The 17738-nt window shown below is 37.7% G+C and overlaps 1 protein-coding gene across 1 annotated transcript in view; it reads left to right on the top strand.

The window, feature by feature from the left end:
* The window catches only part of LOC140743648 (solute carrier family 7 member 14), a 214305-nt gene that overhangs the window by 135531 nt on the left and 61036 nt on the right, over window positions 1-17738 (top strand). The window contains exon 8 of the mRNA XM_073075076.1: window positions 4387-4558. Within this exon, the coding sequence (XP_072931177.1) occupies window positions 4387-4558 (172 nt within the window). The remainder of the gene's footprint in view (window positions 1-4386; window positions 4559-17738) is intronic.

Raw genomic sequence — 17738 nt, 5'->3', positions numbered from 1 at the left:
AGGCATCAGGCATATTAGTTTAGTTCATAAACCATTATTCACCATTAAACCAAGTAAATTTAATTTCTAATAAGCGCATAACTGAGTAATGCGGAGCGTACCTGGTATTTGAACCTCGAATACCCCTAATCGAGAATCCCCTCGACCCTGAGAAAACAAACATATCCACTTAGTTTGCTACATAACACAATACTTATAATAGAATCCCTCATTAACATTTTTGCTCAGTACAAACCGTTTATTTATTTATTTATTGAATCGCCAACATACTGTACACTTATGCACTAAATATTAAACAAACTCAAGTAGGTATAAGTCTAAAAGTGCCAGGACAATTATAGGCGACGACAACATGCAAATTAACAAATGTCTATATAAAAGCTATGAATTAAAAATACAAATATTATTAAATTACATTACAATCAGTATATTGTGAAAAAAAAGATGATAAGGAATAAATTGTCATGTCAAAAATAATCACAGAATTTTAAAAATATTGCAATTAGATTTAAATTAAATTAATTAATCATAATTAAAAAATAATGCATAGTGTAATACAGTTTCAATATACAGTACAAAGGTAAATTAAATTTAAAAAGAAATGTTCAGTCTATAGCTTATCGTCTACACTATGGTAGTGGTGTAAATCATTAAATTGGCAGGGTAGTGTTATTGACAACAATAAACCTACGCTTGTGTTAAAGAAAATGTCAGGTTTCTCTAAGAATTGTTTACCCGATCCCACGTTGGTATTTACAGTCTTCAAAGAGATGATAAGGAAAATATTTTCTGCAAACATTGCGAGTTCTACTTTTGTTTTAGGAACCTGTTGAAAGGCCCTTATAAATACTTAGATTGTTTCCTAAGGTTCATGTTACCAATGTTTGTTTTTAATGAAGACGAAAGCCTATACTGGAATATATTAAACCATAATTAAGAGTGTAATAATAGACACAACAAACTCACAGTATATTCAAAGTATAAAGCAATACGATGCCTATCTCATAAACTTGTTAATTATGTAACTAATACGTTAATTAAGATACAGTTTTTTGAAATAAAAATACCTATCTTAAACATTTCCTGGTAAGTAATAAGATACAAAAATACTACAGCTATAATAAAATAAAATAAATTTGACTGCCCGCGTGGCCAAGAGTGATGACCAGCGGTCTGAAACGCTGTGGGTTCCAGGTTCGAACCCCGGCCAGACAGATAGCTAAATGATGAATTTAGATATATATTCTGGAGTTAAATGTTTGTGTATTCGTCTATGAGTCTATGGTACACACGACTTGAGATGTGCCGAGTGAGGTCGACTCGAGTCAGTACTCGAGTACTTACATAAACTCGCATACTCGAGTACTAATAAGTGATACTCGAGTACCAGTGATACTCGAATACGGATGATACTCGTACACTGATATGTACCTTATATAGGCAAACGAGTGAATACAGCAGCAATTGTGCAAGTAACAATTTATTTGATTTTGATTAGTTTAGGCCCCTTTTTGTCTTCGTGCTATTGGACTGTATGTTATTAGTACTCGAGTACTTCGTTACTAACTCGAGTACGTTGTGAATACTCTGGAATTGTGTACTGACTCGATTCTTTTTTATATGAGTACTAAAGTACTCGAATACCAAAAATGGCCGACTCGAGCATCATCATCACACACGACACACGAAAAATCCTAATACGGAGATATGAGTTCTACACTACTTTCAAGCGTTATTTTAGAATTAATTTTATAACTATATTGTATTACATCCAAGTAATCGTCTGTTTAGCATAAATCAAAGTATATTAATAACAGTTGACTTAATTTTACATACAAAATTATTATGCATGCATTAGACGTCATATTGAAGGTAAGCAGCGGGAGTAACTAAGAATGGCGGTGACAGGTCTCCATAAGAGTATATGAATATTAAGGATAAACGCAAAGTGATGTTGTCAGTCGATAGAGTAATGCCTGTTCTTAATAATTCATCATCAACCCATTGTTGTCCCACTGCTGGGCACGGGTCTCCTCTCATAATGAGAAGGATTAGGCGTAGTCCACCGCGCTGGCCAAGTGCGTATTGGTAGACTTCACATACCTTTGAGATTTTTTTTTTTTTTATAAATCTCTCTCTGGTATGCGGATTTCCTTACGATGTTTTCCGTCACCGTTTAAGATAATTAATTTCTAATACGCATATAATTTTGAAAAATCAGAGGTGCGTGCATGTTTGAACCTCGGACCCCTCGATGGAGAGGCCGAGTTTCTTAACCACTAGGCTATCACTGCTTGCTTAATAATTAATAAGTCTTTACTATTTTTGCCTTACAAAGATCGAAATTTAATTTATTTATTTGAATAAAATTACACTGAAAAGTGACGTGAGTAGGGGCGTTTGATTTTTTAGGAGATTTTTTTTTTGATATCACAGGAGTAGCATACGAACACGTAATCCACCTGAAAGTGGCTACTAGCGCATGTACATATATAATCTCTGATAAGATTTCTGCCTTGTAACCGTTGAGGACTAAGGAGTAAGGAGTGTTGTTGAATCAAAGTAATAGTTAAGATATGCGTAATATAATCACAGGCCACACTGTCAGTAATAAATAGTTATAACAGATGTCCATGGACGGATACCACTAAAAGGCGTGACTACACACTCGTTGCTACAAAGTAGATACTGTATACTTATACGATAATATAGCAATTTGTAAGACCGTTTGACGAGCGACTTTGACCCGCGATGTACGCTTAATCTAATAGTATAAGAGATCCACGTTTATTTAGCATGGAGTATTTCCGCTACTTTGCGACGCACCTAATTGCTCGTGACGGGCCCAAGGTCTGTGTCAACTCGTACGCTACTTAAATTAATTGCAGTATATGTTTATAGGTAATTTTATAAACTGGTAATGAGGCTCTGTGAGCTGTGAATATGTAATTTAAAATGGAAAAGAGGCGTTCGTCGTTTAAATTTTGATATATTTGTCGGAAATGAAAAAATGTTTTACAAAATATAACTGATTTTAACGATATGAAACAACAAGTATAAATAAAGGTTATCCAATTGTGCTAACTGCTCGTTTATATTTATCTTTTATGATATTTTTTTTATAATATAGGAGTAGCAGACGAGCATGCAGTCCACCTGATGGTAAGTGGCTACTGCCGCCCATGGACATCTGTAATCAATCCCAGACAGGATTAGATATTCCTGTCTGAGGTCGGCCACAGATGCACCGCTACCCCTGAGGACTAAGCTGGAACGCCTCGGAAAAGTATGTCTCCCTTACCACACCCTTCAAACCGGAACACAGCAGCGCCTAACACTGCTGTTATTAGGTAGAAATAGGTGCGGCGGTGGTGCCGCCGGAGTCGAACCACAATGGATTCTACCACCTTCAAAATATCTTATTTTATTATTTATTTACGGTAAAAATATAAGAAAAAGATAACATGCTTCTTTGTTATATAGGAAAGTAATGATGATTGTTCGAGAGATCCTTGCATTGTTTTTTCTCAATAGCAAAAACCATGGTAACAAATACTTAAGAACTTATTTCAGAGAACAAGTTACATAACTTTGGCGCAATCTATTTTAATGTTATTTGCGCCCGTTAGTAATAATTAATCTTAAACAATGTTTGCGTATCTATTTTGCATTTCGTGTCACATTTAGATTATTATTATTTTTTAATTTAATGTACAAATTTCTTAAAACTTTAATAGACAATACAATATATTTCTATCATAAAAAAGTTAGGGCAGTTATTTACCGCCTTTCATTCGTCGACAGGGTGTTAATGAGATCAAATAGTTAAGATAATATCGAAGAGGGAAATATAATCAATCAAACTTTATGGATTTGACAGGTACCAAAAACCAATTATGTTAACTAATCCGTTGGAACTATCGAGAAAATCTCCGAAATGACCGTCCGAAAGTTGACTTTCAAATAGCATACTTGATTAAATATAAAAATTATCAAAGATATAAAACAAAAACCTACATTAACCGTTTAAGGGTTGTCTGGCTAATAATCTGTGTTCCGGTTTGAAGGGTGTGGTAAAGGGAGACAGACTTTTCCGAGGCGTTCCAGCTTAGTCCTCAGGGGTAGCGGCGCATCTGTGGCCGACCTCAGGTGAGAATATTTAATCCTATCTGGGGTTGATTACAGATGTCCATGGGCGGCAGTAGTCACTGTACTGTATGTTCGTCTGCTACTCCTATATTATAAAAAAAATCAAACCCGAAAATCCCTTGTTTCTACAACCAGGCGCCACTGTAGCCTACGCGAAGGAATAACAGATCTAGTCATACCACTAAGCTTGTAATCCAGCTTTCTCTCAGTATTAAATGTAGAATATTTTTCATACAGGTGTTCACCGGCGCTGCAACTTGCTTCTACGCCTTCATCGGCTTCGACATCATAGCCACCACCGGCGAAGAGGCGAACAACCCGAAACGCTCCATCCCCCTGGCCATCGTGTGCAGCCTCGGCATCATCTTACTGGCCTACGTCAGCACCTCCATCATCCTCACTCTAGTTGGTAAGTCTATTGATCTTTATGTTACAAGAAAATTTCTATTAGATACGTGGCATCGAAATTATCTAGAAAAGAACAGCGATCAGCAAATAGCGGCCTGCGACCTGGGCTTCATATGGCCCACGTTCCACTCCTTGCCTCCTGCGGACCTTTCTTACCTGGCGGTACTTCATATTCTCCAAAAAATTTGTTCTTTTTGACTTTTTTTTCGACTGAGACTACTTGCGAATGCACCTCGTCATTACCTCATGTATATCGCGAAGGGCGTGGATGCCGGCTGATTGATGTATGAGGCAACAATCTAAAGTCTCATGCGCGACAATCAAATTGGCCTCAACTACAACATATTCTAAATGGAGTTGATCACAGACGTCTATGGCGGTAGTGACCACTACAAACACTAGGTGAACTGCAAGCTCCTTTGCTCCCAAAATCTATAAAATAGCGAAAGTTGTGTGCATTATTAATCCGAATGATCATTGGATTTTAACACACATGAATCAACAGGTACATTTTCACTATTACAGAAATATTCCAGTGATGTCGATTCGCCGACCGCAGTTTTCAAACTACATAAAGCATATTCGAGTTAAGCGCCCTTATGTTCAAGCCTGCGAAACTTAGCATAACTTCAAAGTTTAATTATTTGATTGATATTACATAACTTTATAAAGTGCAGAAAAATATACACAATGGACCACACCCGGTATATCTATTTATCGCTACAAATAAAGAAAACGTCATTTGATTTTGACTTTATGAAATTAAGTCATCAACTTTTCTTTAATAATTATGTAAGTGATGTGTCGTTTCTAAATGTTAGTTAAAAGAAATCGGATTACAATATATTTATTCTAACATTCGATTTACTGTACTTGTATAATTCAATATCATTATTTTTTCCAATATGCAAAGGTCCCCTAATCTTTAAATGGTTATTTCACAATAAGTTTCTAAGATTAGGTTGTATCGATTAATGCCATTTGTGGCGCTGTTACTCGTACCAAAATTTTTACTTGACATTGACCGATACGGATGTTCACAAATACAACAGTTCTAACCGATCGAAATCGAGCAGTTAAAATTAAGTATAAGATAAAACGTAATTTCTACCTCAATTAAAAATGTTGCAACTTATAAATCTTTAACCATGGATTTGACGATTGGTTAGGCTTTTCTATATGTTTAAGTTATATAACGCAACCTACCCTTACATTTTAACAAAGATCAAATAAATATTTTTGTATTATAAATATTAGCTTTTTGTAACCAATCATAATAATAATACATTTGTAATAACCGTTATTGAAATATAAATATCACGAGTTTAAGAAAAGTACTTCCATGAAGATTTTTATAACAGCCAATAACAGAATGAAGTAAAGTTTAAAATTTAATATTTGTCACGGCTTCGTAAGTAGCGTGAAAAGTGTACTAGGAAAACGTATTACCCCGGAAGTCTGCTCGACTTGCCTAAGAATGTGCTTATTTTCTGAACTCAAGTGTCAATATTTTTATACTTTAAGATGAAACTTATTACTACTTAGCTTGAGGTTTGAATTTTATTATAAATCTTTAGTAGAGAACATTTTTTTCATAAATGTTTTTGCTAAGTGACTTTGTTATATTATACAAGCAGTAGGCGAATATGCTGTCCATGTTTACGGTGAATGGCCACTCCCGCTCATGAAGATCTGTAATCCAAATAGGAATATAGCCCTACCTCTGTCACAGTACATTACTACCCCTGAACACTAAGGTACAACGCTGTTACCAAATCCATCAAACCAGGTCTGAGCAGCACTTAACTCTTTTATGAGATCCAAAAAGATGAAAAGGTGGTGCCGCCTAAAAATAAAACTATGACGGGCACTACTCAACAAGAAGGTGGTAGAACCCTTTGTGGTTCGACTCCGGCGGCACCACCGCCACACCTATTTCTACCTTATAACAGCAGTGTTAGGCGCTGCTGTGTTCCGTTTTGAAGGGTGTGGTAAGGGAGACAGACTTTTCCGAGGCGTTCCAGCTTAGTCCTCAGGGGTAGCGGCACATCTGTGGCCGACCTCAGGTAGGAATATCTATCCTATCTGGGGTTGATTACAGATGTCCATGGACGGCAGAAGCCACTTACCATCAGGTGGACTGCATGCTCGTCTGCTACTCCTATATTATAAAAAAAAAACTACTGAGAATTCACACTATAAAGCTTGGAGATAAAGGATCCATTGGAAAAATAATCCCATTTCAATCTAATTATTTTGATGAAATCCTAGCGTACAGTCCTTAATCGTTGTTATACCTAGTATATACGGGTACCTCGTGAGCAAAAGAGGAATTGAAAAGCTTCAAGTGCAAATCGGTTTTAATTTACGTTGTACATCCCTACACACATCAAGATTCTGACACACAATTTCGTTAATCCCGGCGCGACTATAAGACCCCGCTCATATCTACAGAGGGCACGTGTACCGGAACAGATAGGGGCGTTATAGTCAACAAATATATATACAAAAATGTGATTTTGTCTACTACTGTACGTGTCTGGCACGCTCAATGTCTGTAGATGTTAACGAAATTTTTAAACAGTAAGGTAGGATATCCATAAATTATATGGCTTTTATTAAATGCATAAAACTAAACGGAAACTTGACAATTTTAATCGCTCTTACGAGGTACTTTTAATGCCATCGCATTTTGAATAGCAAGTAACTGAGCGAAACTTTTCGAAGTCTCGGAAACTTTAGCCCCGCAGTTGATAGCCAAAGCAAAGACATTCTTATCCTGTCTCGTGTAATCCGTGCACTTTAAGACCCGAACTATTTACTACAGATGGCATCTTCATTGAAAAGATCCTTTGTAAGCGTACGTTTCGTCAGCGAATGTCCCACTTTGGGCTAGAGACTGAAAGCGATATAAAAAGATTCCTAAAATATCAACTTATAAAGTTTATTGAACCAATTAATTATGTTAGTGACATCATTTCATTATTATGCGATTTGAAACACATAACTTTGAAAAACGCAGGTGCGTGGTGAAAAGCCTGGGACCCTTTTATCGAGAGTAAACACAATGACCCATTTTAATGATTGTCAGAGATATTTCTTGCCTGCAGTAACCATCTACATACATATAACTCAAAGGTGACTGACTGACATAGTGATCTATCAACGCACAGCCCAAACCACTGGACCGATCGGGCTGAAATTTATGTATGCATGTAGGCATGCAGGTAGATGTTATGAGGTAGGCATCCGCTAAGAAAGGATTTTGATCAATTCTACCCCCAAGGGGATAAAATAGGGGATGAAAATATTACTTCGTAACGCGAGCGAAGCCGCGGACAAAAGCTCGTTTAACATAAGTGTTTTGCAAGCTGCCTGTTATGTCCATCGTAAATTTCAATTAATTTGCAAAAGAATAGTTAATCGCTCATCGTAGTTTAGGTGAACTCAGACGAGAATGTCCGGCCAATAACAATCTTTGACACAAAGGGATTATTCTGACTCCGCGTTTCATAAAATACACCTGCTCTTAGAATAATTAAATAGCTTATTAAAAACACTGCCCCAACACGTACAAAAAGATTAACAGCGCAATTTTTTATAACGTAATTTGCTAAATGAACAATTCCTAACGGATAATCGTATCTTTATTTGTTCTCTCTCTTTGTATTCGTTTGATATCTTTAAGTCCTTTCATTAGTAAATGAATTGTGGAGTTCATTGTCTCTCTGTGTTTTTAATTCTTTTCGCAATAAGGTTTATGTGGTATTAATAACTTTTTGTGTAGCAATTTCTAATTGCCAATTGAAGGTAGGCAAGGTTGGTATTTCTTTTAGAAGATTACGAAAATACTCAGCCCTGTTTTCTTTCACTGTTGACGAAAATCATAACATAGTAAATTTTAATATATGATATTTCAATATCAAAGAAGCTCGCATGGTATTCAAATCTCGGACTTAAAAGCCACCAAGCTCCCTTAGGGCGCTTTTCCTGTCACGCGGTTCTACCGCACGCGCGTGCCACACGCACACATGCATAACCTCGCCACAGTGCCTTCGCGACCCGTATGCGTGTGTATGACACAATAGGATGCAAGTAGCAAACACGCGCGACAGGAAAGATGCCCTTAATAAACTTTTCCGACCACTAGATAAAAGCAACCAACAATAAGTCACATGTAGCACGTTTGTTGGAAATAAGTCAGCCATACATATTTCATGTTTCCCGAACTAAGTAATCCTAAGGCTCCGATAAATCCTGAGCTTATTGAACCAACAATCGTATTTGTATGCTTCAATTCTTTAAGCTGTTATAGTGGTTCATGTACGAACGTGTTTATGGATTACGTTATTCCTTAACATCATTTACACCGTCGAAGGATTATCGTCCCAGGAAATACGGGTATAAACCGGATTCCACGTGGAATTGATTCTCGAAGTAGCAGTGGTAGCGTAGTGGTTAGAAATTCATTCTTGCAATTGCGGGTTTGAAGATGTAATCCCAGGCATATCTGATTTTTTAAATAGTTCTTATGAGAAATTGATTATGATTTGCTTAAGGCTATTTTCATGAGGAAACCTGCACGCTTGAGATTTAAAAAAAATCTTAATGCGCTTGAGAATTAAAAAAAGCTTAATCTGGTGCGGTGGAATACGACCTAAGCCCTTCTGATACTGTGAACAGATCCGAGTCCAGCAATGAGACCGTAAAAGACTTAAATCTTTACTCAGCTACTCAATTTGTGTAATTATGTATTTGAAGGTTGAACCCTTTGTGGTTCGACTCCCGCGACACCACCGCCACACCTTTTTTTTTTTTTTTTTTCGTGGGGAAACCCTTCATGGGTTCCTCTCGGCCGCGGGGGCAGCGGAGAGGATATGCCGGACTCCTACCGGCTAAAACCCCGCGGTGTTCCTCTGGACGCCCTTTATCGGGACCACGGGTACGCTAGTAGCACTCGTCCGCAGTCCCGACGGCGTTTGCCCGCATCAGGGCCCATCTCGGTAGGGATGGAGCTGGAGTAACTCCATCCGCACATCTTTGAGGTACGCGCGGGAACACCGCGCGCGGCACCTCGAGGCTTGATGTTTTTTTTGACGCAGAACACCCCCGTGTCCTACGCCAATGCCTCCGTTATGGGGGTAGGAAATGAGCGTGGGGAGCCCTTCTCCTACGCCCGGTTTTCCGCTTGCGGATTGGAAGGTCCGAGGATTTCTCTCTCTCCCTCTCCGCAGCCTCCTTCTGCAAGATAACATCCTCGCAGAAGGATTTCAAGATTTTCCATGACCTCTCGCTCTCGACCATGGATTTTACAACGGCCGGCAGCGAGAGGTCAGGCCCCACTGCAGCGACGAGAACACGGCGCTGGCTGTCCCAGGCGGGACACTCCTCCAGTGTATGCTGCGCCGTGTCCTCGTCGCAGCTGCAATGATGGCACTGGGTGGTTGGCTCCCTTCCGGCTATGCGACACAGGTACTTCCCGAAACACCCATGTCCCGAGAGCACCTGCACCATCCGGAAGGATAGTGACCCATGCCGCCTGTCCATCCAGTCCTCTAGTATCGGACGGACAGCCTCCACAGTCCTGAGGCCAGCCGTAGGTTCGGCCAGCCTCTCTTTCCACTTTCTAGTCATGGACTGCAGAGCGTGGAATTTCCGCTCTTCTATTTCTACCTAATAACAGCAGTGTTAGGTGCTGCTGTGTTCCAGTTTGAAGGGTGTGGTAAGGGAGACAGACTTTTGCGCGGAATTCCAGCTTAGTGCTCAGGGGTAGCGGTGCATCTGTGGCCGACCTCAGGTAGGAATATCTAATCCTATCTGGGTTTGATTACAGATGACCATGGGCGGCAGTAGCCACTTACCATTAGGTGGACTGCATGCTCGTCTGCTACTCCTATATTATAAAAAAAAATATTACAGCCACATTAATTTAAATCTCATCCCATCGTCATTTTGAGTTAGACTATTGGACATAGATATCTTCTTATTGGCTACATTCCAACCGGTGTCGTGCCTTTTGAAACTAACGTTTTTAAATATTCCCTTTAAAAACACGTGTTCACCTGAACGCGAACGAATCTATCGAACGTCACGAATACACTTATCGCATGTTTTTTTACCCGACTGCCATGGAAGGGTTATGTTTTTCGCGCCTATCTTGTATGTTTGTCATTCTTTATTTCCTCGGATCTAACAAACGGCTGGACTAATTTCGACAGTTAAGGTGTCATTATATTCGTCGCAGTTAACCAAGTGTCCTTAGATAGGTGTAAGAAAATAGAAATAGTAACACGTTTAAAAAAAGTTAATTTAATAGTTAGATTGCACAAGCACCACTTATTTAAATCAATGCGTTAACCTTAGTCTCCGCTGTTGGTCCATCTGACCGAATGTCACAGGGCTCTATCTCTCAAAACGTAATAGGTATCTCTTGAAATTATTACAGAGTATGTGTAAAGGTAGCCGTTGTAACAATAAATATTGAAAAGCTTGAAAATAAATGGGGGTCACCACTCGCCATGAAATAAACTATTTTTCGGCACTTTGCGCCGAATTTCTTCAAATTTTCACATTGTATTTACTATTCTATAGCTGTTAATAATAAATGCTAAAAATAAAAATTGAAATAAATTAAAATTTAGTGGTACGGAACCCGTGCGCGAGTTGGGCTCGCACTTGGCCAGTTATTTTGATTGCATCGACGCTATGTCGCTGTTTGGACATGCCGCGTTCTGCCGCGATATCGATATCGAAGACGCGTTTTATAAATGCATCGCTTTTTTAATAATGATAATAATAAAACCGTTTATTCGCGGAAGTTGAACATACAAAAACATATGAACAGTAAAAATGAAAAAGACTATTATATTAAAATAAACAGCCACAAAAGAGAAACAATGATTAAACACCAAAACTAAACAAAATATAAAAAATATATGAAAAGTAAAAAATTATGACAAGAGTGCTGCAGCATAACACCGCGAAATGAGTCAGACTCAGGTCATTTTTCGAGTTTAGTTTCTGTACCTACTTATCTAGAGTCCAAGAGTAGCCTATCTTGTCCTAAATATACGGATGAAAACTTAGAACAAAATGGTCATACAACCACAGCTATCGTTTGACTAGGTGAAATACACCCATTTATTAAGTTATTTGTGTACCTAGAAAATGATACAAAGGTGAACTTTAGCTATAACCATTTAAGTTTACAAAAGTATGTTTTCGAATTATATAACGATAAATATTGGATATTTTTTATATAAAAATATTAGTACCAATATTTTCATGCTTCATACTTTTTAGACCACTATTTTTGCGTGTGTTTGTATAACTTTTTAAATGTGTTTTAACGATATAAAACGGGCAACACAAATAAAGCCGCGGGGCAGATCAACAAATATAAAACGAATCCCTTGTATAACGAATATAAAATGTTTAGCCATTGCTACCAGATTATGTGTTGGTTTTGAACGTTCAAAGTAATTTTCCGGGAATATAATTTATTTGTACACAGCGCTCGTCAACAGCTCTCGGCATGAACCGAATAATATTATATCTACTTTAACGAGTCACATCAAATATCATGTGTGTTATTGAAATGTGATGAAACTCTAGCGGCGGCACCGCCACGCCAATTTCTGCCTAATAACAGCAGTGTTAATCGCTGCTTTGTTCTGGTTTGAAGGGTGTGGTAAGGAAAAATTACTTATCCGAGGCATTCCAGCTTAGTCGTCAGATGTAGCGATGCATCTGTCATCGGGTAGGAATCTATCTAATCTTATCCGGGCTTGATGACAGATGTCCATGGGCGGCAATAGCCACTTATACCTTTAAGATCAGAACAGAGCAGAAGAACACTCTTAGCATGTTTACATACCATCATCCTCCTTGCATAAATTTGATGAAGCAACTTGCATCTCACCCGTCCATAAACCCTTTTAGTAGGAACATTGAATGTATCTTATTTATTGTTAAAAAATGGAATTGACTTTAATTTACTATATTTAATAAACTAATACACCGTTTTACTGTATTACTCGAGCTTACCGTATTTACCATCGGTTGACCAGGCACCCTCGCATAAAATGAAGCGTCATGCTCATGTCATCTTACCCGTACGGAAACCAATTTACTTTGAGCTAACCGTATCGTGCGAATTTAAATTACCGCCAGTTCTTGTAAGTGGAATACGATATCGCAGTGTTGTTTCACAAACAGAGCATTGAAGATCTCGTTTGATTTTTCACGATGGGACTGCCTTTGACAACGTGCGCCTTACAAGAATATATTATTGAAACACTTAAAATACGTAGATATCTACACTGTAGGAATGAAATACTCATTGAATGAATATTGTATTTTTTAATTTTAAAGGTGGTAGGATTTACCTTGGTGTGACTTGAGGAACCACGGTCACATCTATGTCTACCCCATAGATAAGTATTAAGTATAGATATCTCACCGCCTTGTAATTGAAGGAAGCCATTAAATGGCTTAAACGGCTGAAAAATGTGTCAGCCATTGTATGGCTATCACGGTGTAATTTACGCGGAACAATGCCGACATGTGCAGTTAAGTAATGAAAAAACACGAAATCCAATAAAAAGTGTGGAGACATATCGTTTCATTCGTAAATGATCTAATAACTACATTTTTTTAATATCTTTCAAACACGAAAATAGATGACAGTGACAATTACAATTGTCAAAGCTGTTTACATTTTCTTGTTAGGAGTGAGTAACCCTTACCAATCTATGGTCTACCTTTAACAGTGCAAAGCTATTTTATTTTTTAAGGGTATGGAAGGGGACAGTCACTAAGGCGAGGCGATCTAACTTACTCCCCAGGAGTAGTTAGGTATCTGCGACAGTCCTCAGGTTTGTCTCTAATCTTATCCAGGGTTAATTATAGATGTGCAAGGCCATTAAATGCCACATAACTAGATGTTCATGGGCGGTAGTAAATACATACCAATATTTTGCTACTTCTGTATTGTACATATAAAAAGTTATTACTTAATCTAATATATAAAATTCTCGTGTCACAGTTTTCGTTGCCATACTTCTCCGAAACGGCTTGACCGATTTTGATGAATTTTTTGTGCTTATCCGGTATCTATGAGAATCGGCCAACATCTATTTTTCATCCCCCTAAGTGATAAGGGTTGTTTACCCTTAACATTTTTTTATTTATATGGCAACACAACGTTTGCCGGGTCAGCTAGTATAAGTATATATATAGTATACTTTTAGAGCTATTGATATATACTGCAAAGAATCACAGACCATAAGATTGAAATCAAAGTGCATTACCAGCGAAGAAAATCATCTTAGTTATCAGTGGTAGCGACGCATCTTTGTGCGACTTCACATAAGATTCCAATCTTACTTAGGATGATTAAAATTTTCTAGGGCTGCACTAATCTCTAACCATCAGTTAGATTAGTGCTTCAATTTAATACTCAGTACCATAAGACTCTACAAAATATTAAGTAACATTGGACCTAGACAGATAAGGAGCTTATGTTCAGTATGGCGGGAAAGGAAGGTTCACACCATTCATATAAAAATATAAATTTGCTCGGATGTATTAGTCCCTTTTGTGCCTTGAATAGACTTAGTGCAATGAAAAGATTTATGAAGATCCCGTATAAAATAGAATTACAGCTTCCGTGTAAGCGAAATCCGGCTTAACAATAAAGGTATTAATTATTTCAATAAACTTTTAAAGGTAGGTATATCATACTGTTATGGTAAACTAGTATGGTGAGAGACAGTGAGAAATCTAGATCTTCAGAAGATTTAATACGTCCCACCGCTGGGCACGGATCTCCCCCCAGAATCCATAAACATACAGTTTACCAAACAATTTAAGAACTTTCAGACTCGTAGACACCTTTTTTTTTTTGTTTACGAGGGGGAAACCTTCAAAAGGTACCCGACGACGTGGGAGCGACGCCGGGTTATGTGGGATTTTTACCGCACTAAAACCCCCCCGGTGGTCGTCCTCAACGCTTGTTTGAGAACTCCGGGATCTCCGAGGGAACACAACCGGAGTCCTCCAAGCGCAATGCCCCGATCAGGCTCTACCCTGGGGGAGCACTTTTGGCTCCTCCCACACCATCTGGTGTTTACGACGGTATGCGACCACACATACCGTCGTCCTTCCCGGGGTTGCTTGCTGGACGGTTCGAGCTCCCACTCTTGCCACCCGCAACCCCGGAAGCCCCCTTTTAGTCGCCTCTTACGACAGGCAGGGGATACCGTAGCCCTATTCTATTCCCGAGACTACAGGGACAAGACTCGTAGACACCTACGGGTCTGAAAGTTCTTACACCGACACCGACCGACCCGTCCGTGTCAAATCATTTGAAATCGGTCGTAGTGCATATATAAGAATAACTACTGCTTTTCTCTCCGAGATCGAAGACTTTATTTACTCTCGGTTGCACGAAAGCGCTAGCCACAAGCGGTCGCCCAAAGATAACAGATTAATTACATCAAAACTTGTCCTCTCTTTATTTACCATTGGGATCCTTAATACCTTCTGTGAACCTCATAATAATTGCTTTGACCACTAGAACTGAAATGTGAGAGTAATTTTAGTGATGACTATCACCGTCATATTTTGGCACGACTTTTGGGAACTTTCCAACTAGTTAAATTTTAGAAAGACATATTTTACATTTCCTTTTCACTATAAAATGCCTAATAAGCAAAATATTGACAGATGGTATCTCAAACTAACTAAAGTAAGCTGTCAGAATGTTATTGAAACGCTTTATGTCATTTTTGTATGGCTCAAGCTAACTATGGTAAGCGCAAAGCCCTCCCAAAGATAGATAAATAGTAAAAGTTAAAATTTCGAACTATCTTGAGTTATTGAAACGCAAACAACAGTCATCAGCTACTTTTGGTAGCTAATTTAACTTTTAGTTAAAGGTTAGTAAGTTATTGAGGCCGGCCGTAATCTTAAAGCTGCATATTTAAGTATATAAATAAAGATGATGCTTATGAAAAACCTATAATGCTCAACGAGTATAGCCGTATGACACAATGTAGCTTTTTACCTATTTCACATTTTATATTAGAGATGGTGGATGGTTTACGATCGGAGAATTAGTTAGGTAATGTCATTATTGGTACAACATCAGGTAAGGATGTGACTACAATATATACAAAACGATATGTGACGTAGTTCTCACATAATTAAAACGGCTACAGTGTAAACTAACAATATTATAACACTATTATAATACATAATTATATGGCAAAAAAAGAAAATAAATGTTTTTTTAACATGACTATGAGGTAGCCAAGGTTAGCTACGACAAAGCCAAAAACGACAATACAGCGTGACCAATTTATAATGACTACGATACAACTAAAAGATAAAGAATATTCAGTATGATCACGAATAAACTTTTCCAGTAGGCGCTCTATCGATAAACATAACCCAGTTTACATTGGATTTCCCGCCGGTCCTCAAACAGTTCTGCATCCGGCACTTAGAAGTTTGCACCGAGTATGCTCTATAAGTGCCACTTGACGAATCACTTCGATCTGTAATAGAAGTTCTGCACTCCTGTGCTGATGATGATGGTGAATAAATAAAGGTTTAGGGCTTGTACTAACTTCTTGCACCGTTAAGCTTCTGGCCCATTTAGATGGAGAGAGTTTCTCATCTCGAAGATACGGTTATAGAAGGAATATAAAATATTTTGTTCGTCTAACCATTCGTTTTTTCTTTCTCGTTGCCTTGGACGATAATTGCCTCGCATGGAATATTTTATTGCGTTTTATTTAATATAAACAGACGTTCAAAGCAATAATCGTATTTCGAGATTTTATGCCAGATGCTACCATGAGTGCAGTGCGCAAGGGTGTTTTAATTTCAATTATATCTAATTTTCCGTTTAATTAATTGTAAACGGAAAAAGAAGAAAAAGTATTAGGTTAAAAAATAGAGAGCGAGAAGAAGTGGTTTGGAAGCATCGTTGGGAACACGTTGTTCCTTGAATTACAATTGTATAAAAACTAAACTCGAATGAGAAATCTCGCACTGAAAACGATTCAAACTGATTCTGTCATATGCGAGTCTAGTATGACATAATCGTAGGCGAGATTTCAGTTGTCGTGTAAACTGATCTGTGATCTGTGTTATTATGTTATGGGGATTGTTGCTTACGATTTCTCGACGAAACGTAACTCTCTGCATCTACGAGTAAATGGCTCTGAACTTCTACCAATATTGAATTAAGATGTCGTGCCTACCGTCGTCATCAACCCGTTATGCCACTAGTTTCAGACAGACCTTTAGACCGTAGTCCACTACGATAGTCAAGTGCGAATTGGTAGACTTTACAGTTCTGTAAAAAAGATTTCTTTTAAATAATTTTCGAAACATGTAGATTTTGTTACGATGTTCACACAATTTTTTAACCGACTTCAAAAATGAAGAGGTTTCTTAATTCGACCCTATATATGTTTTTTCGCGGACAACTTCGTCGTATATTAATCGATATTGATGATTATTTTTTGTTGGAAAAAAGATATTTCTAAGGTGGTTCCATTATAAGGAAATCAGGATCGGGTAGACCAGAATAATCGAGGGGAGCTTTCAAAATCGTAGCTTTTACTTTAACCTTTCTTTTAAAGGACTCTTGGTTACGATGTTCGCCTTCGCCGTTATAGTATTATGATAAATAATTATTCATATGTCATTTGCTAATTAAACTAAAAAAACAGTTTACAATCTGTATAGGAATTAAAAAATGTTTATTATTTCAAATATTCCATATTTGTCTGTTTTGTTGTGTAGAAAATGTCGCACAATTAATACACATTATCCACTACGATAGGAAAGGACCTACTAGTTAAGCTTTTTATTAAAATACTAGCTACCCGGCAAACTTTGTACCGCCTCAAAATCTATTTATCAAATATATTTCATATAAAATATAGCCTATGTTACTCGTGGATAATGTAGCTTTCAAATGGTGAAAGAATTTTTAAAATCGGTCCAGTAGTTTTTGAGCCTATTCATTACAAAGAAACAAAGTATTCCTCTTTATAATATTAGTATATAAGCACAACACAGAAATATCTTAACTTGATCCTATAACGTGTACTAAACTCGGTCAGCCACAGTAACTTGATTTAAACTGAAGTGCTTCTATCACA

Source organism: Epargyreus clarus, unplaced genomic scaffold (genome assembly GCF_041222505.1).
Source record: "Epargyreus clarus isolate Ecla_fem2 unplaced genomic scaffold, WU_Ecla_fem_2.2 ptg000007l, whole genome shotgun sequence".
NCBI lineage: Eukaryota > Metazoa > Arthropoda > Insecta > Lepidoptera > Hesperiidae > Epargyreus > Epargyreus clarus.
This window is presented reverse-complemented; position numbering and strand designations above follow the sequence as displayed.